Here is a 25,173-nt window from a genome sequence, read left to right on the forward strand (position 1 = left end):
GCACTGCGGCGCGGGCGGGACGCGGCTCCGGGGCGGCAGAGGGCGCTGCGCGGGCGGGCGCGGGCTTGGGCGCGCCGCTCCCGGCGGCGGCGGCGCAGTTCCCGTTCCTGTGGCTGTTCCCGTTCCCCTCGGGCAGGGCCGGGCGGCGGTCGCGTCTCGTCCTCGCTGCCCCCTCCTCCCCCTGCCTCGCAGTGGTCGGCGCCGGTGGCGGGGAGGGCGGGGAGGGAGCGCGGCGCCGCCGCATGCGTGGCTGATGGAGCCGGGCTCGGGGCTGCCGCAGCGCAGGGCGGGGGGCGGCGGGCTGGACCTCGGGGCGGGCTCGGCGGCGGGGTCGCCGGCGCTCTCCGGGGGGCAGTCCCGCCGCAGGAAGCAGCCGCCGCGCCCGGCCGACTTCAAGCTGCAGGTGATCATCATCGGGTCGCGGGGGGTGGGCAAGACCAGCCTCATGGAGCGGTTCACCGACGACACCTTCTGCGAGGCCTGCAAGTCCACCGTGGGTAAGGGAGCGCGTCCCGTCCCGGGGGAAGGGACTGTCCTGCCCTCGGTGCTCGCGGGGCCCGGCCATGGGAACGCGGGGCTCGGTGAGGCGACCGCCCTTCCCCGGCCCCTCTCCCACCTTCCCGCAAGCGTGGGCCCCCTCTTCGCGTGCCAGGCATTTCCCTCCCAGACCTTTCCCCGCCCCGGGGTGCCCAGTGGTCGCCGTCCCCTTCCCGCCCAGCGTCCTGCCCAGCGGAGCGGCGTTGGGTCTCGACGGGTGGGTTCCCGAGCCGTGGGAAGCTCAGGGGGTTGATGGCGCGGGAGCCCTTGGTGCCGAACTTCACAGCTCTGCTTGGAAAGATCGTGGATGCCCTAGTTATCGTTGGAAGTTCTGAGAAGGTGCTGGGTGTCCAGTTTCAGCCTTACTAACGGCAAACAGTTTAAAGGAAAATATTAGGGATGATTGGTAAAGCAGGTTTTTGTGCTTAAGTCTTAGATGTTGCATGTAAGGAGACAGAAGTGTTTCAGGAGTTGAAAAGTTGCTCATTGTGTATCCAACGTACTCAGTGTATTCAGCTACTTTTCCAGACTGCAGTTAGATTAACTCCAGGTGGCTGTTACCCCTTCTTCAAGAAGCCTTCTGCGATGTTAGGTCCGAGGAAGTTTTGTTTTTTGAAGAGTAGTACCTGTTGAGCACACTGCATATTTGGCTCTTCACACAACCCAAGAGAACCTCCTACTTCTGTAGTGTGCTGTCTTATTCATAGTTTAGTCATCTGTACAAGTCTCGGAGGTATTTAATGCTTGCTGTCTTTTAATACACGAATGTGTAAAGGTAGGAAAACAAGCTAGTTAGTCTGCATTGTTATTAGAGTCCTATCCTTGGAATTGAACTCTTGAGTATTGCAGCAAGGTGGTTGTTAAAGTCTGTGTCACTGGAAAATAGATGTGCTTGGCTTAATTGTAGCTTGGAGTGTGAGGAAACGTCTGATGAAAAGTGATTGATTGTATTGCCTTTTAGAAGCTGAGTTATTACTATCCAAAACCATCTTCCTGTGACAAAATAATACGTAGTTACTTATACTTTTGTTTTAATGTGTGTTTTATCAGTTCTTTAATTCTTTCCTAGGTCCTCTAGGAATCTAAATCTGATAGTGCAGATTGCACCCTTAAATTCTTTGGTTTGAAGTTGTTAACATTGTTGAAGTTAGAAAGACAATAGTAGCATATCTGAGGCATTAATCCTCAAGGGATGTGTTGTAATGAAGAAATGCTGATGGCTTCTGCAGATGGGCAGATTTAATTAAATTTATGATACAGCTGAACTAGAACTAATCATGGAATGTTTCTTTATAAATTCTCTAGGTCTAAACATTGATTTGAGCTCTCCTGTATGGAGACCTACCTTGGCTTGACCTACATTAAGGGTTCCTTCAAGCCTGGGCTGCTCTGTGTAACTAGGGTTAGTTTCCTGCTGTGAATCTTGGGAAGTTGCTCTAGAGGAGGTGCTCTAGACCCTGGTCCAGACTTCTAGGCTGCTGCCTTGTAAGCAAAACTGATTCCCTAGATGACTGAGACAGTGATTGAAGCAGAGAAGCTTCCTTATTTTAGAGAAGAAACAGGAAATAAGTGGTGATATGCTGCTAGACAGAAGGTTATGTAATGTTTGGTGTACAAAGTGTGCCAACATAAAGCAGCATAGGGAAATCAACTTGTGCCAAAATACATGTAGAAGGACTTGACAGTAATGGCATTCTTTCAAGGTCCTCTGACTAAACTTGAGAGCTGTTGAGATTCCCCCAGATCCTTTGACTGCTAAAAGAAAGAGCTTTTCACAGTCAGCTCGCACCCTGCTTTTTTTGCACTGTAAGAAGTAAGCTCTGCTATTTACATATAATATAGATTGAATACCTTGCATTCCAAAACAACCTGAGTTCAGCCTTTGATACAGAGTTGAAATCATAAAGCTCTTCCTTTGTCACCGCTTAACTGCAGTGGTTTTCAAGAATTGCAAGTGGAGAATGTGTTTTGAAACATCAGTGAAAACCCTGTGACTGATCCAGTTTCAGAGGAACTTATGTAAACTGAATATATTTTGAGATTAAATTTGAAAAGACTGTGTAACCAAACAAAAATTTATTGCACCTACCTTATATTAGCAAAGCTGTATTTATAATGAAGCGCTAGAATAGATGCTTACTTCCTTACCTTGGCATTAATGGTCTCAACCTGACTTTTATGCTTGTATATTAAACTGTGGATGTATAGGACAAATAGAAAAACATTTAACACCTTGAGCTTTTGGATGAAAGTGCACAGGCTACTCAGAAGTCTTCTCTAACAGTGTAAGAATTGCAAACGTCCTAAAACTTTTCTTTCTCCTGTCCCTAAGGGCTGTTTAGGATAATCGTGCTGGGTCATTGTAAAGTGGAGTGTTTCTGCTGAAAAGAGGATGTAGGGATTCAATTAAGAAAGATGCAGTATTTTAATGCTAATTTAAGAAGCCTACATTACCAGATTGGTAAAATAAATTCTGTAATGAAAACACATCAACATGTCTTCAGTCGCATCTCAGATACTGAAGTTCTTTGAAAGTGTTCAAAAATAGCTTGGCAGATTTCAGCACATTATTCATAATGGCACACAATGCGCTGTTGATCTAAAATTCTTTTGATGTATTTATTTTAGGCATTAAATTAGTTGCGTAGAATATTGTGTCTATTTAATCTGCTATTTACATAGCACTGAGAATACTCAATATGCTCAAATATTTACTGATTTTTGCAAAATGTGAAATTACTTTCTCTGTGTCAGTGTTAAATCCAGAGTAGTTAACTTCTTTTCTGCAATGGAATAATGCTTGTACCACGGTATATTGGCGTTGTATTATCTTTGTCAACAAACATAAAGCTACACTTTTTCTTTTAAAATAAAATTTGATCTCCGTTTAAAATAAAATTTGATCTCCATGCACTTGCATTATTCACACAGGAGCAGAATCCAAAACTATGACTTGGAGGTTTTTCCAGCTTGACAGTTGAGACCACATATGCCAAACATGGCATGAAAAAGGGTAATGGATAAATACTAATTGCCACATTTGTAAGAAGATTCAAGGATTGGGGCAAAGGAAGAGTGTTTACCTCTGCTTCTTCCATGATTCCTCCCCTTACCCTACCCCAAGTAGTTCTTATCCTAAAAGGAATACATTGTAATTCAGATCTCCATAGTAGTGGAGATCTTTATAAATTTACAATTTATAAAATAATTTTTTTAAATGGTACTATCTCACCCTCTTTTTCATCAGAGTGCCTTTATTTAATAATTAATGGCCTCTGTTCTCTTCCCAGTATCTGTACAACTACAGCTCAGTCTCATGGTTGTGTGTCCTACGTTGTCCACCAAATCTTAGTTCATTCCCAGTCTCCCTGCTGTTTTTCTTCCATGACAGATCTACAGAATTCCTGTACTCAGCAGTATTTCCCGTCCATCTAATTCTGCTGCAGGTATTACACTTCTCTCTGGGGTTTATTTTCTGAACCTGAGGTTCCTGCTCTCCCAAGCTGATGGCTCTGCACTGACTCACCTCTTGGGATGCTGATTCTCATGGTCCCTCAAATCAAGTTTAGCTCCTCAGCTTTTCTTTTACATGCTGGCTCAGTATGTAAAGTTTCTTAAGACCTAGTCTTACCTTTCAGCTCTTTTCCACCAGGTCTAAAAGCATTCCAGGAAAGAGGCCTTGCCCTTGGTAATGCCAGTGCAATTTCTGTGCCTCGTGCGTTGCTGGCTCTTGTAGCAGCTCTTCATAGGAAACTACACTACCACTTGTAGTAAACACTAAAGCTTCCTTCTGTCCTGTTTTACAAGCAAAATCATAGGTGGAGTTTGTAGTGGGAAGGTTTGTTGTGAATCACGATGGGAATGTGGTGGCCTGTGATCTGTTCTGGACTAATTGTAGCCTGAAGGATACAGATCGGTGGCATGTAAAGGCACCGTGGTGCAAGACTCCTTTGACTTCACAGAAATGCTCTTTGACCTTGTTTCACCTCCATGTGAAATGGTGTGGAGGTTGGCAACTCGTGAGATTTACAGAGGTCCATAGCTTTTCCTTCCCAGAGGTATTTTCCATATGAGTTATTTTTAAAATACCCATCTCCATAAAAAATTCCTAATGTCCATCTAATAAACAATAACAATAGTGAAAACTTTAGCTTTGTCTTTTATCAGAACAATCTTAAGTAAGGCAGCTTCTGGTTTTAATATATATAGATATATATATGATATACAAATACATACATTATACTTTTATATATGTGTATACATATGTTTGGGGTTTCTGTGACAATTGAAACCCTTTCTTCGTTCTCTTTATCCTTAAAAAATGTGGACTAACAACATAAATGTTCAGTTTCATTCCCATAAGCTTGTCATAGAACATAATTAAATTCACTTAAAAGTATCGCGCTATTCATTTCAAAAGCATCTATTTGTCGTTTTTCAGAACTAGATTTTTTTCCACCCTTTCATAAGATGGCACTGAAAGTCTAGTTGGGGTGGGGAGAGGGAAGAAAGAGTAGAAATAGATGTCTCTTGCTTTACCACATCATGGCAAAGTAACAGTAAGATGTTCTTACTTTAATCCAAAATCAGCTCTATACTCAGCATGAAAAATTTTTGCTGTTGTACAAAAAAAGAAAGTTCTGATCAGAGATAAGAATTTCTGTGAAAATTGACAGTTCTTATTGACTGTTTTTGCTTTTGCATATCCAAAGTGTTAATACATCTGGTTTTATGTGTTGGCTTTTTGACTAGTGCAGAATAGTGTAAATAAACCTAATAAATACATTGTTGATGGTGTGCTGCAGTGTCTTGCCAAACTATAAACAGAGGAGAGCAGGAGTCTGGAAACTTAAACAAAAAACAGTTTTGTCTTACACAAAACCTTCAGATAATTAGGGAGCATGTGTGAACCTCCTTGTTTGTCTTAGGAAATGCAACTTTTGACAGAAGCCTGTGTCCCCTGGAACCAGCCTTTTACATCTGGGAGCAGAGTAGTCACTTGTAATGGACACTCCAGAGACTCCAGAAAGTGAAAGCACCTGGCAAGTCATTGTTTGCCTTGCATGTTTCAACTGAGTGTATTTTACAGCATTTGGTGTAGTCAACAATTGTTTTCTGTGTGTAACCATTTGAATCCTCGTAATTGAACAAAACTATAATTTAAAATAGAGAAATGTAGGTAGGTAATATAAATTATTAGTGTTTAGGAATAGAGTTTTGGGGAGGTATGGGATTTTTAGTCAACAAGAGGTTGCAAAGAAAAGTAAATTTGAAGTTGACTTTGTTTTCTTCATTTGTAAACTAGATGTTAACTTCAGCTGATAGAAGTAGTCAGGTACTGGGTTATATCAACACTACAGGACTGTCGGAGTACCATGTAGTCCCTAGTCAGTACATATACGAGGCTGCGCAAGTAAAACAACAGGCAAGATGAAGAGGCCACTTGAATGGTGTCAAATGGGCAGTTTAGTTTGTGAGGAGAGTGGAATGCAGCTGTCAAACTCAGTCTCTGCTGTGAACAGCTGGGCATGTCAGTAGCAAAGAAAATAGGGCCATATGATTCTTGGTTAGAGACTTTCTTTCTGGAAATTGTATAGCAACACTTTTACAAGTTACTTCTTCTGATATCCCAAGGAGTGAGAAACTTGATACCCAAAACAAAATGATAAATTCAGTCTGATTTTGAAATAGATTCCATTTTTAAAAATCTGAATAGTGCTGCTCATGAAATAACTTTACTTTTTCCTCAAATTCAGTTTTCCTTTCAGGTCAGGTAGCTGTAGACATGTAGCTCAGTATGCTTTCCTGTTCCATAATCAGAAGTTTGAAAATAAGTCTTGTTTATGAAGGCACAGAAAGCCGTATTCCTTCCAGTTTCCTCTTCCACCTCATTTTGTTTGTCAACATTTTGGTGCATGCTTTGAAATTAGTACCTTAACTAGTGTCAAAAGTGTACATTTTGTGAAAGGCTTTATAATTTTACTGTTCACAAGAATGTAAAGAAATTAGAATTTCCTCCATTCTCACTGAATTGGGAAGTACCAAGCATCTGAGATGTTTAGAAGCTGTATATTGGACATTTTAAAAAATCACTTAATTCACCTTCAAAATTTACTCACTGCATATATATTACACCAACAGAAAAAAATATTTGGTATCTGTTTCTTTCTAGTCTGTAGCACAGTTGCCAGTTGAGATGTGGGTACGCTTTTATTTTAGGCGAGCGGTCTCGAATGTCTGCATGTTAATCGTTCTAGAATTACACGCTTGAAGCTCTATGGACAACGTACTTTACCTGCCTCTAAAATAATCTCCAAACAGGTTTATATCTGACATAACACTAGATGCTGCCAAATCTCTTTTTATAATCTTTAAATTTATAATGTGCAGTTTGAAAGAGGTATTTCCACATTAGTGTGTTTTAGAAACTACCTGTTTGTCCTACGGCTTCAATTAAAATAAGACACAATGGTTTCAGATTTTTTCTGGGAACAGTTTCTGTAACCTTTTCCTGTCCTCCTGATGTACCTTTTATTGTTGCTTGCTTATCCCCTACCACCATGCAAGACACTAGAAATCAGTATCAAAGCTACTGAGCATCTTTTCACTGGCTTTGGCAATTTCTGGGTAGGTGAAAGTATTGTATTGTTTGAGTTACAGACCAGGACTAATAAAGATGGTTGTTACTTTGAAAATCATGCAACCTTTGTCATCAACTGTAGCATAAGTAAGAAAATTTGTTTGCATAGTGCTGTCAGATGTCCAAATTAAATAAACTGACATAGTCTTTAAATCATATGTCTGTTTTAATGGTTAATTAATATATAACCTCTGAATTTTTAAACTGATTCTGTTTCTTTAAACATGGTCTGATTATTTTTCACTGATTGAATTGCTTTGATGCAAATCACTAATAGGCCTCTGAAAATTTAGTCCATTGGAATTGATTTTAGTTGGAGGGGCTTTTTTGTACTCTGTTTTCCCAGTTCCTCCATTAGCTTTGTTACCAGGAAATCTTGGCCACCAAAAGGTCACTCTGTGTGCATTAAGCAAAACAGTTTCCACTTCCTTTTTTTACCACTTAGGAAAAAAAAAAAATTGAAAAAGTGAACATAAAATGCATAGGAAAAAGTTTATTATTTATTTCTAAACAATTGTTTTCAGCTTTAAAGAGAAAGGACAGACCCAGTTGTGTGTGTTTTAGTTTGTACCTTAGTAGATAAGTTTTAGTTTCTGTTTAAAGTGAGGAGTTAATCTATTATATTTTGTTCTGGGCTAGGCTTCATTTTTATGGGATTTCAGTCTCAAGTTTGGAACAGTCTCAAGTTTAGTTCAGTGACAAGATACGTCATCCTCAGTGACTTGCCCTTATCTAGAACTTCATTAGTGCGCTTCTATTTTGAGTGTCTGTTCTCTTTTAGGGCTGTTTAGTTTTGAAAAGAGTGCAGACAGGTTGTTTGGCTGTGTGTTTAATATACTTTTAAAAAACTCTTCTGTTCTACTAGCCCTTTATTTTTCCTGCGTGGTTTCAATTGAGCACATGTTGTAATAGACTTTCTTGTTTTCACAAAGTATATTTTTCATCTAAAGTTCATGTGCTATTAACAAAAACAATGTGCATTATATAAAATTTTGAAAATCCTGAACTAATAATCTTTCGTTACACACACCACGTAGGTGCTGCTGCATGTAATGCCTTATTTGACATAAATCTAGCCTGTGGGGAAAGGGCAGCAGCTCATTTCCAGTTTTAAGTTGTAGGGCAAGCTGAATCAAAGGTTTAAATAGATGCAAAATCAGAAACCCAAACCAGAGGCTGAGATTTGTATTTTTATGCCTTTTTCATTAGTTCTTACAGGATATTTGAACTTCCCAAAAAGGCCTCTCCAGTGAAAAATGAGGGTCAGAATATGCCATCCAAAACACACACACTTTTAACTCATAAAAATAGAGGTGGTGATTCAGATTTACTCGTGGTCTGAGTTTACAATTTTAAATAAGCTGAATGCATTGGTTCCTGTGGTCTGTGCAAGCCTGATATATAGAAGAGGCCAACTTTTAAATGGGAGGGTAGATTGTAATAAGCCCTTTGGTTCCCCTTAAATCACTGTGAACTGGCAAAGGGTACATTTCAGTATGATCAGAAGCACATGCACTTGTTGGCTTCGCTGGCATGTGTATATTTGGTTTTTCATTGACAATAAATTAGCCAGCCGGCCTTTAAAATGCAAACTAGATAGCATGCAAACCAGCAATAGTTTGCTGGTGTTGTAGCAGCTAAAGAGAGCCTTTTAAAATCCTTTCTTTTTATATGAGAAATTGTTCAGATTAATGCAGTTGTAATTGTTGATTCCTGTAGTTTGTTGAACTGTATATAAAGCCATGCTGGAGTAATTGTATGGATAACAAAACTTTTCATTTAGATATTTTCATTAACGTAAGTCAAGCTAAATAATTTCTTTCATTGAACTTCTTAACTCAATGCGATATTTGAAATTGAAGTGGAAAACAAATTATTGTGTTGTTGTTTTAATTGAATTACTAAATTGTATGTAAACTCGAAGCACTGGCTTTGGCAGTCTATGGTGGAACATGCTAATGAAACCTGACAGGCTTAGGAATTTGTTTCTTCGTGTGCAAAAGGAAAGCTGCCAGATTTTTTTCTTCAGTATTGGCAGACATAAAGCTTTTGATTTTGTGTTGATGCTTGCAGAGCATTACTAATTATAAAAAGCAGTTGAGCAACCTTTGCATAGTTCTGGCACTCTGTCTGACTCAAGTGTTAAATGATTCAAACAGTTCTATAGAAGAATCTACTTTTCCAAAACTGTTACTTGTGTGCATTTTTCCTTGTAAAATTTAACAGTAGGGAAATATTTCATAGTATGACTTTAAGATAATTAATAGAAAGATCTGCCTTTGAAATAAGAATGCTGTTGACATTTATTTTGAAACGCTCTCTTTAATATGTAGGCTTTTTTCCTACTTTGTTTAATTCATATATTGTGCCTACTAATTCCAGAAAGTCCCAAGTTGAAAATGTACTTTATTGTAACAGTTGGATCTTCTTTCCATAGTTCATTATTTATTTTTCTTTTTTAAAAATACAACAAAAGCTTTTTGTTTCTTTGTTTGTGTAAGGCAGCAGTGTATAAACCACTTCTGTAAAAATAAAAATATTTTAGTTTTGTAATTATTGAAACTTACATGAAATCCCTGTGGCATTTTTTAATACTCAGTTTGTGATCAGAGATGATTTAGACTTTTTTTGTGTGTGACAATAGGGCTTTTTCTTTACACAGCAGAATTGTATTCTCTCAGCGCTCACACCAAGCCCCTCTACAAGTAAAATTGTCAACCTGAGACAAGTATCCCCACCTGTATGAGCATTGTAGATTCTTTATTTATGTTTCTGTGGGAGAGAAAAGGAAATTTTTTTTTTTTGATGTCACATTATTGGCAAATCATTTAGAAGGTTGTGTATGACAGAATGGCAGGATTGGGAATTGGGCTTGGGATGTGTGCACCGTTATATTCAAACTTCCTTGAGGACGGAAGAAGTTTGAAGCAAGCAATTTCAGTTAATACTGATCATCTCCTTATCAATTAAAGTTACTTTCTTGTTGTAGAAAAAGCTGTGACCCTTAGAGAAAATGTTTTTATAGTTTAAATGCATTTATATAGAGGAAATCTTAAAACCGTAGAAACGGTTCTCTGTTTCTTTAAAAAGCTCATTAATAGAAAAGCAGTAATTACAGAAGTTCCTATTTCACACACTTTGGATAATAGAACATGGCTGGATCGTTTCTCTTCTGCTTTTACACCAACACAGATGGTTGTTTTTCAGAAGTGTAGAAAAAGATTTCTTGAAGTTGGATTAATAAATGCTCTGAAATTTTAATAATTCTAATATTTTTCTCAATTTGCATATGAATGCTTGAAAATTGCCTTTAAAATTTTAGACTGTATAGTACAAATCAGTTTAACTCTTTAGCTCCTGGGGCTTGAATGAGATTCATCTTGGTAAATGAAGTGCAAGCATTGTATGTCCTGATTAGCGCTCCAAGAATTGTGAATAAGTGTGCTAGACACTGTTAAGGACATGGAGAAGGAGGACAAATGTCCTGGTGGTGACCATTACTTTTATCACTGTGTAATGTGCAACTGCAAGCTGTTTGAAGGGATTTTTGTTTAGGAGAATAAAGGTCAGTGATCTTTCTGTTTATTTGATCTGGCTGAACAATGTCCACCTGCTTTGCAAACTAAAAATATGGACATAAGGGCCAAGTTCAGTCCTTTCTGTCAAAGTTACAGTTCTTAACAATATCAGCAGGGACACTCAGCTTTTACCAAGGGTAGACATTGAGAAAATGTGTAGTTTTTGTTAAAGAAAACAAAAATTATTTTTCCTCTTCAGTTTCATTCCTATTCTTAGTGTACAATTGTATGTGAAATACCAAAAGTGTTTCCAACACACTATGCTTCTGCACTTCTGTGTGAGTTCTATGTGTACTGTTCTGAACCATGTCTTCTTATTTCTCCCTTTTTGATTAAGCACTGTTAGAAGGGATGGTGATGTTTAGAAGGAAGAACTGAAGCAAAAATCTTCATGCAAAATGAACAGGTTCACAGTCTACAAATATGCTAGGGCATTTATTCCCTGAAATATTCTTGTAGTTAAGGTGGTAATCTTTTGTGTCTAGGTATTGTTTGACCGTAGTATGTCTTATCTGTTGATAGCCAGCATTATTTTTTTTAATAGAAGATAGATCTTTCTGTATAACAAAGTCTTCATGGTTCTGTCTTTGATATTTAGCATGCATTCAGAATGTGACTGGATTTGAGATGATCAATAAAAGCACCATACAGGTATAAAATAAATTTTAAAAGTCAAATACCCTCTTTAAATATAAGAAGTTTGCTAATAAATATTTGCAAGAGTTAAGAATGACATTGCTGATAAACTTCTTCATAAACCAACCATAGTTCCAGCACTTCTACGACAGCACTTAGCAGATGCCAAGCATCTATTCTGGAAGCCAGACATATATTGTTCCTGCTTCACAAACAGCAGAACTGATGTGGAGGGATTGTTTTTGCTCCATGCCTCCCGGGCATCTGTGCCAGTTGGAAGTAGAGCAGGCTTGTCCTTGACAGTCAAGGTGAACAGGGGAGAAACAAACATACTGTGCCTGTTGTTTTACTGTTATGTTGGGTTTACCTGCTGCTGGAAATTTTGCACAAAGTGGAAGGTTTATGTTGTGATGCTGCCAAATTGGATGGCTCACAGGCTATACAGTGGTTGTCAAATCCCCACGATATTCCTGAGTTGACCCATAGTGGTGCAAACCCTTCTGCTTGTTGAGACTGTTACAAGTTGATATATTTAAAAAAAGGTATCAAAAAATAATAATTACACCCTCATTACTTTTGCTTCTTATTCCTCCTTTTCTGTTTACTGTATTTTATTTATAGGTGTTGATTTTAAAATCAAAACAGTAGAGCTAAGAGGAAAGAAAATTAGATTACAAATCTGGTAAGTAAAACAAACGTGCAACCAGCAGTATGTTTTAATTTTATGTTCTAGCATGAATTAATATGCTTGTCTAATACTACTATTAACTGTTATAAGCTGGTTTAGCTCTTACCCTACTACTCCTCTCCTCCATTCCCACAAGACTTAAGCAAAACCAAATAACTCTTTGATTTTTGTGAGGGTAACGGAGGAGAAGGAGAGATAAAGTTAGAAGTAGGGCATGAATGTAATTACTGAAATATTAATGCATCACAGACAACTCGAGCCCCTTTTCCTAGAAGAATGACATCACCTACAGAAGAAATAGGAGTTCTACAAACAACAAAAGGTGACTGTGCTAAATAGACACTAGAGAAAGTACAGTTTGTTTTCTTTATTTTTCTGGACTGATTAAAACTGACCTTCATTGTAACAGCAATTATAAAAGAACTGTGAAGTATTTTCTAAACTGTTTTTCTAAAACTTGGTATAGGCAGTGCTGTTTCTTTGGTGCTGTTTGAAATAACTTCAAAGTTAAGGGCATTCAAGACTTAAGTAAATTATATCCACTCTAAACAGTGTGGGAAAATGGTTCTCCATGTTAGTGATTAATACAGTTTTTATTGTTTAGAAATTATTGAGTTTAACAGCTCCTTTGTTTTGCAGAGTAGTACAATACATAAACATTATTATGAGAGAATAAACCAGCTGTGTTCTATACATTAACCTTAAATACTACTATGTAGAAGCTTAGCTTTGGTTTATTAACAGTGTATGATGCATAATTGGCATTGTAGTTAAACTGTTTAAGCTGCTAACAATCCATAGAGGGGGAAAAAGCTCTAAATATTCTTGTTGTTACACTTTTGGGATATTCTGGTGGTTTGTCATTCTTAACTACATGGATGCAGTGAATTCAGCTTACTAACTCCTCTTGGCAGGTCACCATCAACTCTGTCTGTCACACCATGTGTCTGTCTTGCCTTCCCTCTGAGTTAACTGCTGCTTCATCTTTGGTCTCATCAGTCACCTAACACTTGAATGTTAGTGGCATGTCTTCATTCATCTGTCCCTGTTTGGAAACCTATGACCACAAGACTGGCAGTTGAGCCAGCAATTGTTAGCCAGGGTCTGCTGGAGCTGACAGAGGTAACAAAAAATTCTGATGTGGAAATACTACTGTATGCCTAATATGAATGCTTGCTGTGAAATGTGGTAAGCTGATACAAAAAAATTCTCCTGTTGAATAATTACATTATAGGAGAGAAGTTTTGTTGGAAAAGAGATGTTTAAACCATTATTTTCCACATATTGAGAATATGCTAGTAGGATATAGGAAACTTGAAAGTTGAGAGATTGCTGAATTGTGATGATTACTCCTGTGTGGAGCCCTGCTACAATGGCAAGGAAAACACAATGTAATGAGATAATATTTTAAAATATGATAAAATCCACGAACACAACATCCTCCTCCTAAGTGTCACTTCATCTCCAACTGTGGCTGTTAAAATGTTGTTCTTACACTGAATCTTTAAAACTGTTTTGGCTTACTTCCAGTTTTTTAGAAAAGCAATTAGATAAGCACTCCTTTTGCTAATTTATCATGAATTCTGTTGTGTATTTTGTTGGGCCTGTTTATAAACTCTTATTAACACAGAATCACAGAATCATTTAGGTTGGAAAAGACCCTTAAGATTAATAAGTCCAACTTATAACCCATTGCTGCCGAGTCTACCACTGAACCATGTCCCTAAGTGTCATGTCTACATGTCTCTTAAGGTGACACAGCCACTGCCCTGTGCAGCCTGTTCCAGTGCTTGACAGCCCTTTTGCTGAAGAGGTTTATTTTCCTAATATCCAATCTATACTTTCCGTGGCGCAACTTGAAGCCATTTCCTTTTGTCCAGTCACTGGCTACTTGGTAGAAGAAGCCTCCCCCAGCTGGCTACAACCTCCTTTCTGGTAGTTGTAGAGAGGGATAAGGTCTCCCTTGAGCCTCCTTTTCTCCAGACTAAACAACCCCAGCTCCCTCAACTCGTTATTGTATCTTCAGTTGTTAGATTGAAGAGGAAAGCAATTTAGTAAGTCAAACACTTGGAAGTTAGAAATGCAGACTGCAATTGCATGGCTAATCATAAGTCAGTCTCTTTTCATACCTACACAGTGACAGAATTTAGGTTGCCTCATACTTCCTGGTAATTTTACATATAATTGCAGTAACTTTACTACAAAAAATGTTTTATTCAGTGAACAGATAATTTCTGAACTTTATGCTTATTTGGTTTTTTTTAAAATGACTAAAGTTATGTTTTGAAGCATCAGGGTTTGGATTTTTTTTTTTAGTCATTTGATGATTCTACTTTAAAAGTCAAACAAGAACAGTTTAAAAAAAGTTTAAATTTGGTATTTTTATGGTCGCTTGACCTGTTTCTCCACTGACCACTCTGTCAGCAGAATGTTTTCTATAGAGCTCTACCACTTGAGTTTATCAAAAGATGTATTAAAGTAGTACCATGTTGAATATTTCAATCAATTGGGTGTGCAAGATGTCCTTTTTAAAGCAGCATTTACACCTGCTGCTGTTAGTAGAGTAGTATACAAAAGGACTTGTCACCTGTATTCCCTTTGTAATGGGATACCGTGCCCTAAGGATCACAGAGGCATCTCCTCTCGCCTCTAGCTTTACCTGTTCCTATCTGGTCCTTGCTTCCCCTGTTTCCATGACTTTCAGTCAGGAAACAACCTTGTACTTCTTACATTATGCAATTATAGAGCACCACTGAGGACAGAGAGTAGTGTCCATCTTTTCTGTGCCACCTGGAACAGTAGTAGTGCCCCTTGGGTTGCAAAAGTAGTGGGATGCAGTAATTCAGGTCCTGCATCACAGTTCTTGGCTGAAACAAGTTCCTGTGTTCTATAAAAAGTAATGCATGCATGCAGCTCAAGCCATGGGGTAGAGTAACCAGAACTACTGGATAGTTCGAGTGTCCAAGTGTATCCAAGCATCTGTGAATCAGCACTTTTTCAAAGCTGGAAACCCAGACCAAATAATACGAGCTCCACATTGATGCTTTGAAGCATGGGTGTGCTGGAGTTGCTCAGTAGGACAGTAAGGTGTCCGACTGTGCCCTCTAAGGTGAGTCACCTGGGCACTCATTCACACAAGCAGCTGACACGACCAGCAGTCACTTCCAGCCTCCCCTCGGAAGGGGCCTGGTTGCTGGAAGCAGTGGTGCCCTGCCATTGCGCTGAGTTCCCTGCTGGAGCCGAAGGGGCTCTCTACCTCTACAGGCCTAATGCCCAAGGTAGCCAGTGTCGTGGCAACAAAACAGTCTTGATTTGCTTCTGAAGGTTGTTTTAAAGTGGTGCATTCTCAGTTCACATTCTGCCAGCTCTGTTTTGTAAGGATCAGTTGTCTTGGAAAATCCCTGTCCTGGAGTATAACAGAATGTAGTTCATTTTGTTCAGTACCTCTGAAATAAATTATTTATATAATAAAAGATGTTAAGTATCTTTCTAGTTTATGGGAGGAAAAAAAACTCATCTTGACAAGTAGAATTAACCTCTAAAATTACTTTAAAGCATTTTTTAAAAAATTGCCTGTAGGTTCCATAAAAGCATAGAGCATGTGAGTGTTAAATTAGTGTTAATTTTTTATTAAAGTTTAAAAAATATTTTCCCTTCTATTGCCACTTCTCACCACCACTCATAAAAAAGTAATTTAACTACAGAGCCAGAGACAGTTTTGAATCTTGTCCATATGTTTGTTTCAACTGGTGTAGATAGACACAGAGAACGTTTATGTAAAAGAAAAATTATCCAAACATATTTTAATTAACTGTATTTGCATTGTATTTTATGCAGTGTGACATAGAATATGACATGTCAATGCTTGAAAATGGGCTTTGTGTGATTTTTTTAATTTGCTTTTGTTTGGTGTAATGTATGTTTGTATTTTTGGAATTATGTCTAATTTCTGTTTTGGAAGCAGAAAGACAAGCAGTTGGATTCTATAATTGCAGAGTATAGCTGGTCAAGGAGTCATTCACTGTCTGTTTCTGATTACAATTTAGAAATACTAGTATTTTTCCTTTAGAAAATTTTGTTGAAAAAATCAAAAGGCTTTTAGCATTTGAAAACGAGAAATCTGATGGGGTTTTTTGTTGGTTTTTTTTTTTTCAGTTATTCCAGATAATTTTTTAAGTTGTAGTAACTTACTATTTGGGCTTCTGGAGTTTGAATTAAATTCAACTGACTTAGGCTATTGCGTTGATTCTGACCAGAGCAAATAAAGAACTAGTAGCACTTAGTATCACTTATGAAGTTGAATGAAGTTACATACTGTTAGCCCAGTTAAATAGTGGTCACCTCTTCTTCCACCTTTCCATTAGTGTTTCAATAGTTATCCTTTGTAAAATAATCCAGCTGCAGGAGTGTAATACATGGATGAAAATAGTGTAGCGAACTATTGCTCCAGCACTGCACATGAAAGGAAGGCATTTGAAGTTGGATACGCTTTTAATGGTAGCTCTCCATTGAGGGTTGTGATTTTTTCCTGAATATTGGAAGGATTTACTGCACGTTTGTGTGAAAAATAAGATGAAGATGGAATTTTTCCATGCAAAAGATCAATGTGTTATTCTTCTCAAACTGCAGTTTACTTAGGTAGCTTGGGGTTGCATTCTAAACTTACTTATTGCAGAAATAGTTTTCCAGTTTTCAACCTTACTATTTGACAGCAAATGCAATGTTAGGGTAATGCTAGAGATCGCAAATTCAGCTTATTTTCTTCCATTTTTCAAAGGAAACAAGGATTAGAATATCATGCTTACAATCAGAAACCTGCTGACTGGTTTCATTTCAACCTGTGGCAGCAGTAGAGGTTGTGTGAAGTGTGGAGAAGTCGATGACTTAAAGCAAGGCAGAGAAAGTCAGCCATAATCCATAGTAATTGGCACAACTGGCAGGTGTCAGTCAGTAGCCATCTGGCCATTTATTTTAAGTAGTGGGCAGCCAGGCTGTCCATGGGTGTTTTTAACTGGGCACAGCATGTGGTGTGTCCTGAATAGCCAGCAAGCGAGACTGCAAGTTATGTGACATTTGGGTGAAGGACCTACACAAATGGGAGCACAGGATCTGAGGATGCAGCAACCTGGAAATACCATAAACTTTTAAAGAGCCTGAGTGTGTTGTAGAGTGAGGAGAAGCTGATAGTACCAGGTGGACTTGGAGATACAGCACTTAGCAAGCTAGGGGAAATGTGGGGTTGGAGAGAGCTGGAGTGGGAGAGTTGCATGATGTTGTGTAGTTCTCTTCGTTGCTTACTTAACCAGTGTGCTGATGACTGACTTCAGGAAGGGTAGGTGAACATTAGTGTGTTTATTTCCCCTCTGTTTTTATAACGTATGGACTCAGTGATCTGGTACCCTGGTGGCCCCTCTGTGATGGAGTTGCTAAAGCTTCTTAGCAGTAACCTGGAGGCACAGACAGGTGACTGAAACACTCTCTTTTTTTCTGCGTTCTGATAGGGGTACAGAAAACAGGGAAAAGACTGGCCAGGAAAAAAAAACCAAAACAAAAACCAAAACCAACCAAAAAACCAACCAACCAAAAAACCCCCAATGACAACAAAAGCAGCTTTTCCCATTATTCTGGACAAAGCTAAAATTGTTGTATTCTTCTACATTCCACCTGCCATCCTAGTTAAGTCTGCTCAGAATGATGGAACCAAAGGTATCCCATCCTTAATATGCTTGATCAGTAGGCTGGATTAGCAACAGATGGCAGAATTCTGAGAATTCTGTTCATAAGCACTAGAGCAATGTTATCCATATGTGGAAAATCAACGGTTCATACTAGAATTTTTAAATTTTTCATGGAGTGAACGTCCAAAGGACCTTCCATAAATAAATCTGACCATAGCCAAGAAGTAATGGAAAATAGAGTTACTTGATCTGATTAATACTTATTATATGTATTTTCAGCTGCCAGAACTTGTATTGCTTTAATAAAAATGGCTCTTTAGTGATAAGAAAGCAACCAATTAACCATCTAAAACTGGTCCGCAATACTACTAGTGCATGACCTTATTGAGACAGGCTACCTGTTTTCACCTTCTGTAGGTTCCCAAAGGTTTGTATGAATGTAATTCTGAAGTTCTGAGAATGGAATTTGAATAACAATCAAATAAAAATGGATGTGATAGGAATTTGTTCTCTTCTGCCCCATGTTGCAATGTCATTGGCTTGCAGTGAAATATAAGTCGATATTTTTCCACAGGCTATGAAGCAGAGGTTCAAAATCTTTTTCTAGTGGACACTGCTTTACTTTGTGAATTCACTACCACATATTTTTTGCCATCAAGTACGCTTGTGGCAATTTGAAGAGAAAGTTAAGTACTTCACTTTTAAACTTGCTTTTTTGAAATTCCTAAAGATTTTATAAAGAGTAAGATAGGTTTGTGGTAGTTTGTTCTACTGCTTGTTGTGCACAGGCCTTAAAAGGATTAAATCTTTGGGACAATCGATGTGGCATTTTGTGAACACACTTTTTTTTTTTTTTTTTTTGGTAACAAGTGTTTCAGGTCTCCATTGTTAATCTCATTCCCAAATTCATTCTCCTCTTCCTCCTTTTGTCTAAAATGTGACTGTTCAAGAGGGTTCACGTTGAACTTTCGAGTCCAAACAGAAATGCACACATTTTTCTCCATCCACTCTTAATTTTGGTCCATCTTCTGACTTGATCTAAGTAAAATTTCAAAATTATCCATTTAATCTGGGGGCTGAACTCAAGCAGCAAATGCTTGATCACTTTGGAGCGCCATATAATTTCCTTTCCAGTTGAGATGCCAGTCACATTTTAGGACTTGGGATATGCACTAGCTATATTTTTACTATAACTGCCAAAAATCTTCCCTACGCAGTCTTGATACAATAAAAAGCAGTGCATGGGTTTTCATGGTTCAGTAAAAAATTATGCTTCTGTCTCATCTACTTTGGAACAGAAGCCATAGCTAGTATGGGTGACTTAGTGTCATTGCTGGAAAATAGACTCCAGTGTAAATGCACCCTGTCTGAAATACCTACAGTGCTGACAGTGAGCATGGAAATGTTATTTGAACACCTCAGATAAGTAGATGCAAGTGTGAAAGCCAGGTATCTACTTTCAAAACTTGTACCAATTGGTGATTGCTTGTTCTTTTCATTGACTTCTGTGACAGTAGCTTCTGAAGTAGTTTTAGAACTGTGGCTGAATTGCTGTGGTTGATCCAAAAAGACTCTGAAAGCTCAAATCAAAATGATCAATGCATTGCTCGCGTTATAGTTGGGTGTCTGGAGGTATCCATTTATTTTTTCGTTTTTTCAGGGCTATTAAAAAAACAAACCAAAACCAGAGACCACAAAACAAACAACAAGCTCCAGCAATGCAAAACCGACTTTATCTGCTGGTACATTTTCATTGGACAGCTTCATTCTCAGACACATGTAGAAATGTTTGGTGGCCTTTCTTGGTGAAGTTAGTATGGGGTAAATAGTTCTAATATGAAAACTTTTTATGATTGAAAGTACTGCTCCATTTTTTTCCCTGAAATTCACACATACAGGAGGAAATGTGGAGTGTCTAATGAGTGTGGGGGTGTTATTATTAAAATGTAAAAAAAGTTATTCTGTACTTTGCAAATTGGTGAAATGTTTGTGCCAATGTTTGCTGCTGCTTCTTAGGGACACAGCAGGTCAGGAGAGATTCAACAGCATTACCTCAGCTTATTACAGAAGTGCCAAGGGAATTATTTTGGTGTATGATATCACCAAGAAGGAAACATTTGACGATTTACCAAAATGGATGAAAATGATTGATAAGGTATGCCTTAAGTATTTTCTTTTTACATGCTTTTTTCAAGAAGCATTTTTTTCCCTCAGAGAAATCTCTGTCAGACATTTTACAGCATTGAGTTAGGATTTTTAAACTAATTCCAGTTGATATTCACTGGATTCTTTTAGCCAGGATTTAACATTAGTTTGGTTTTGTTGCAAAATGGTTGTCCGTTCCTGCTTCCTTGAACTAGAATTGTCCCAGCTAGAAGTGTCAGTGGAAATCTGTAACATTACTCATTTACCTGTGCAGTAAGGGGAGGGGGGTTGTTTCCTGTCTGTGAAATGAGGTCATTATGTTCATTCTTAGATAAACTGGAACAGCTAGTTCTCAAGTCATGTTTTAAAGATGGAATTTAAAAATTGAAGTTAAAAATTTTTGAAATAATTTTTGGGAAGAACATTTACATATAAACTGATTTGGTGTGGTTCCCGATTTAGTAGAGGAATTGCCCTTTTTTGTATAGTGTTTGTGTTACAAAATCTTATGTTTCTAAGTTTGATTAATTAATCAAATGTTTTAATTACAGTATGCTTCAGAAGATGCAGAACTTCTATTAGTTGGAAATAAACTGGACTGTGAAGTTGATCGAGAGATTACTCGACAGCAGGGAGAAAAGGTAAGGACGGGTCTAGAAGCAAAGCTGCTGTGGCACTGCTGCTGATGGTCCATGGCTGCTCTTGTTCAGACTGTTAGTTGTAGGGAGCATATTGAGAGTGGTGTTGATCTGGCAAAATTCATATGGTATTTACTTCTATAGAATGTGCAGTTTATATATGTTCCTACTGGAGCAGTATGATGTAAAGAAAGTAAGCTGTAAGTAGGCCTACACTATACAGTGGTGTTGGAGATACCCCTTTCTGGGCTCTGAAAGTGAAGACTTGAATCACAAATAAAGATACCTTTACTCAGGACATGTTTGTGAGCCTTCTTTCAGTACTGTTTTTGGACAGGCAACAGCCCTGCTTGATTACTTAGCTCACCTTTGTTTTCATATTTGTTATGTTCTCTTGCGACTCCAAAAGCTTTAGAGAGTACAAGAGTGACAAGCAGTCAAGACACTCATATCATTAGTGTGATACTCATAGCACCATCTTGATCAGGACAATATCAGTATGGGCATACACAAACATTTGGAAGTGAAGGGTTTTCTGTCAGAGAGTCAAGGCTAATTCTTACATCTGTACTTCCCTTTTCTGCATTTTGAATAATAAGGTTAAGATTAACTCTTTTGAAAAGTTCTTACTTTTTGTCTGCAGCAATCTTGTGTCAACTGAATACATGAATTTCTCAGATTTAAGTCTGGAAAAATGCAGAACACTTTCCCAATAAGCCCATTTTAAGCAAAAATTAGCTGTAGGTTGCAATATTTGCTGTACCATGCAAATTCAGGATTATTATTTGAATTAGACTTTAGTCACAGATTTGGGGAAAGTTGTGTGTTTGATTTTTTCTTAAGGTTTTATGGGGAGGGTAGGTATATTTGCTATTTTTTGCAGTTTGTGCATATCTTCATGGAGTTATTTTATTTTCTCTCCCATCAGTTTGCACAGCAAATAACTGGGATGCGGTTCTGTGAAGCAAGTGCCAAGGATAATTTTAATGTGGATGAAATATTTCTAAAACTTGTTGATGACATTCTGAAGAAGGTAAAATACTCAGGTGGCAGTTCCTCTGACCACATAAATGGTCAATGTGTAAATAATGACTGCACATGCTTGGGAGGACGTAGAGGGCAAGCACAGACTGTCATGTGAAATTTTTGGATAACATGTAGTGGGCATGATGTAGTTCACAGACTGCTGACGGTTGTATTTCACTAATAAGATCCAAAAGCTCCTTAAATTGAGGCTTTGGCTGACAGTGAACTCCTGAAATGAGTTCTTTGTGCTGAGTTCTATGCAGATGACTGTTACAGGTGATTTTTCTTTTCTTTAAGATGCCACTGGATGTTATAAGAAATGAGTTGTCCAACAGTATCCTGTCCCTGCAGCCAGAGCCAGAAATCCCACCAGAACTGCCTCCTCCAAGGCCACATGTCCGTTGCTGTTGACTTGTTACTTCCTACAGAGTGAAAAATAGGAGCGGGAGGGTAAAGAAAGTATCTGTACTACTCTGCACTACAATCATTTGGCAGTTTCTCGTTGCACTTTGTTATTCAAGTCAGAGCTACACACTAACTTGTAAATATGCAAATATGCAATCCTATGTAGGATTCAACTCTAACATTAATTATTACCCCTCTCCCTCACAGTGATGTTTGTTCATTGCCCCAGTGTTATAAATACTGTACAGTCGTTGGGGGTTTGCCACACATCCAGTTGAGGAGAAGGAGAAATTAAATCTATACCTATTCTTGACATAAATGTTGTAATAGTTCTTTGTTATTATAAACAGGCAGGCAGAAGCTCTTCTGGTATGAAGATAAGTATATGGTGCTTTGCTAACTATTTTAAAGACAAATTTTTTAAAAACAGAGGACTTTATGTACAAAGCTTCCATAATGGGCGTTATGTTTCCTTTTAATGTAGTGAAAACACTTTTTGGCTGTAGCATCCTCTGCTGACTGGATTTATTGAAAAGCTAAGTTTAATTTTTGGCAGTCTTCTATTTATTTTGTTTAATGCTGCACCCTTTCTTTGTGTACCAAGACATCACATCTGGTGCAGATCTAAGATTGCACTTTGAAATAGCATATATAATTTTCTGCATAAACATAAATTTGGGTTACAAGAATCACTACGTTTCAATAAAAGAATGGATATATATTCAAGGTCTAGAAGAAAGTATAAAAAGCAATGCTGCTGTCCTAGACAAATTCTTAAAAAAAAAAATTAAGATTATACTTTTCCTGTGTTAAGGAATATATATGTGTATTTTTGTCTGGACATCTGTAGGTTGGGGGGAAGGGAACCTAAGGTAAAATTATTTTCTTTCCTAATGGTGGAAATTATTCCCATCAAGCAAATATTGTGTTAGGATTTTGTCTGATAATTAACTTGTGAATTATATCTTTGGTATATCTTTTATTAAATGCACTGTTTAGTTTAGCTGTGGTAAATCAGTAGATACATATTTGAATAACTTGGTGTGTCCTGAATGTTGTGGTATTGAAAAACATTGTGGTCTTTCTAAACTAATGAAGTGCAAATAAAATTTTGTATTTATGAATGACAGTGGAACTGCACCTGTTATTAGAATGGCAAGTATCAAGTGATGGGTAAAAGGTAGAATCTGAAATATGGAACAACACTTGTTTTAATTTTGTTATGATTTAATTTTCTGCTTGACAGTTCCTTTAGGTGTAGTGAGAAGAGCAGCAGACGTTAGTTGTTCACCTTGATCACTGCTCTGTTGGGAGAGCAGCTGATGACCTAGCCCAGCTCATATCTTCAAATAGCATGTGACTGCCTGTCATGCTGTCTTAGCAGGTGGTCACCAGACTATTAATTACACAGAAAACACAAGTATGAACCGGTCTTTTTTACACTACAGCTTCTCTACTTCACGTTCTCTGGTGCTGGAACACATTTTGTCACTTTTGCCACTCTTCTAGCCAGAACGCTGGCACTGAACAGTAAGGCATACTGCTGACTTAAACAGCTTCTCTCTGTTTTATGGGAGAAAAAAGATACAACAAACTGTTAACATTTAAAAAAAAAAACAAACCAAAAAAAGAGCCCTTATTTCACTGAGTAAGCTCTGACAGTTTGAATACAATACCATGCAGATATTAAGCACACCTGAATTTCTACTGACAAATTAAGGAAAGCATGGTTGATATTTGTGTCTTCTGCCACCTTGTGCCTAAACAGTTTGCTTTTTTACATAGTAAACTTACAGTTTGCTATCATATTGGCAAGGTAAAATAAATTTCTAAAGCACTTCTATGAGTTCTGATGATACTGTGGGCAATAGCAAGGAAGGGAATCTTATGGAAAATGGATTTTAACTTGACAACCATTTTATTTTAGCTGATTTGTTTTTATTTGTACTTAGAAACTTGTGATTTTTTTTTCCTGCAGTTTTTGAATTTAATAAAAATTAAGACATTTGACTTAGATAAACTTTCTTTTTGTAGTTCTGTGCTGTTTGTATATAGGCAGATTGGAATTTCAGTCTCTTGTACCAAAAATTAAAAACTGTTGCATTTGAGAAGGACATATTTTTGTGAGTATTTGAATGTATTTGATCAATCACTGGAAATCATAAAAAGTTCAGGAAACCTGTTTGCTTTGCATCCATTATACTATGAAGAGGGTTCTGGCTCTTGATTTTATCTCTGCAGATTTTATATCAGTCAAAACCACTGCATTTATGTCCTTGCTCCACCTAGCAGACATTTGTGGTGTGATGCAGAAAGAGGGGTGGGAAAAGAAAGTTATTCATGCTGCTCCCTTACCTCATACAGAAGTTCAGCAGTCAGCCCAACCTTTGTTGACATCTAGTGATGGAGTGTTTGAATGGTCTTTACAACCACTGAGAGAGATCACAGGATGGAAGGAAAAAGGGAAGGTGAGCACTAGCTGCAGCTCTCAGTCTGTTCTAACCTGTGTTAGCAGATCAACGTTCTTTAGAAGCCCCGATTAAGGGGATCCCATTCCCTCTCTTCAGGGAGTGTGTGGGACTGTTTCCTCCTAATACATGCTTTACCACTAAATTCATCAGATGCTACTGAGGTCCTCTAGTCCCTGGCAGTTTCTTCATGATGGAAAAAATACACGAGAGTGTCTTTTGGTAAGCAGAAATCACGGGAGTGTCAGAAATAGGATAGTAATATCTGCTCTGAAGTGGTGGTGGTTTCTTGACTTTCTTGAATCACAGAAATAATGAAATATTGAAAAAATGATAGATCGTGGCCATTGAATGATGATTTGCTGCTGATTTCAATGTAGTTAGGATTTAATCCAGTAAATTCCCGAATTTGTATTATGTAAGATTAGCACTGTGTCTTGTACCAAAACCAAAGTTTATATCTATCAGGAGACTGAAATAATATTTGATTGTGTCCATAAACTTTTAGACCTGGGCATTCAGCCAGTGGGTTGAATTAACAGATTATTTCTTCAGAAGTGAACAACAGGAACATAGAAAGACTGGAAATTTCTCTTTTGTCTACTGATCGCAATATGGGAAAAAATGAAAACCACTGCCTTATCAGGATGTCTCAAATGATGCACTGTTGCTGTGTGTGCTAGAGGAATAGCGACAGTCACATCTTCCTTTCAGTAGATGTTCTGTCCTTCAGA

At 38.0% G+C, this 25,173-nt stretch overlaps 1 protein-coding gene across 1 annotated transcript; it reads left to right on the top strand.

Annotated features, from left to right (window-relative positions):
• The first annotated feature begins 238 nt into the window (after nt 1–238).
• Nucleotides 239–24,079, top strand: RAB12 (RAB12, member RAS oncogene family). The gene is made up of 6 exons (XM_027676435.1): nt 239–497; nt 12,013–12,073; nt 19,774–19,912; nt 20,454–20,543; nt 21,469–21,573; nt 21,864–24,079. Exons 1-6 carry the CDS (start codon nt 254–256, stop codon nt 21,975–21,977), a joined length of 753 nt encoding a protein of 250 aa, XP_027532236.1. The 5' UTR covers nt 239–253; the 3' UTR covers nt 21,978–24,079.
• The last annotated feature ends 1,094 nt before the right edge of the window (nt 24,080–25,173 follow it).

Source organism: Neopelma chrysocephalum, unplaced genomic scaffold (assembly GCF_003984885.1).
Source record: "Neopelma chrysocephalum unplaced genomic scaffold, ASM398488v2 Primary Assembly neopelma1_22, whole genome shotgun sequence".
In the NCBI taxonomy this organism is placed as follows: Eukaryota; Metazoa; Chordata; class Aves; order Passeriformes; family Pipridae; genus Neopelma; species Neopelma chrysocephalum.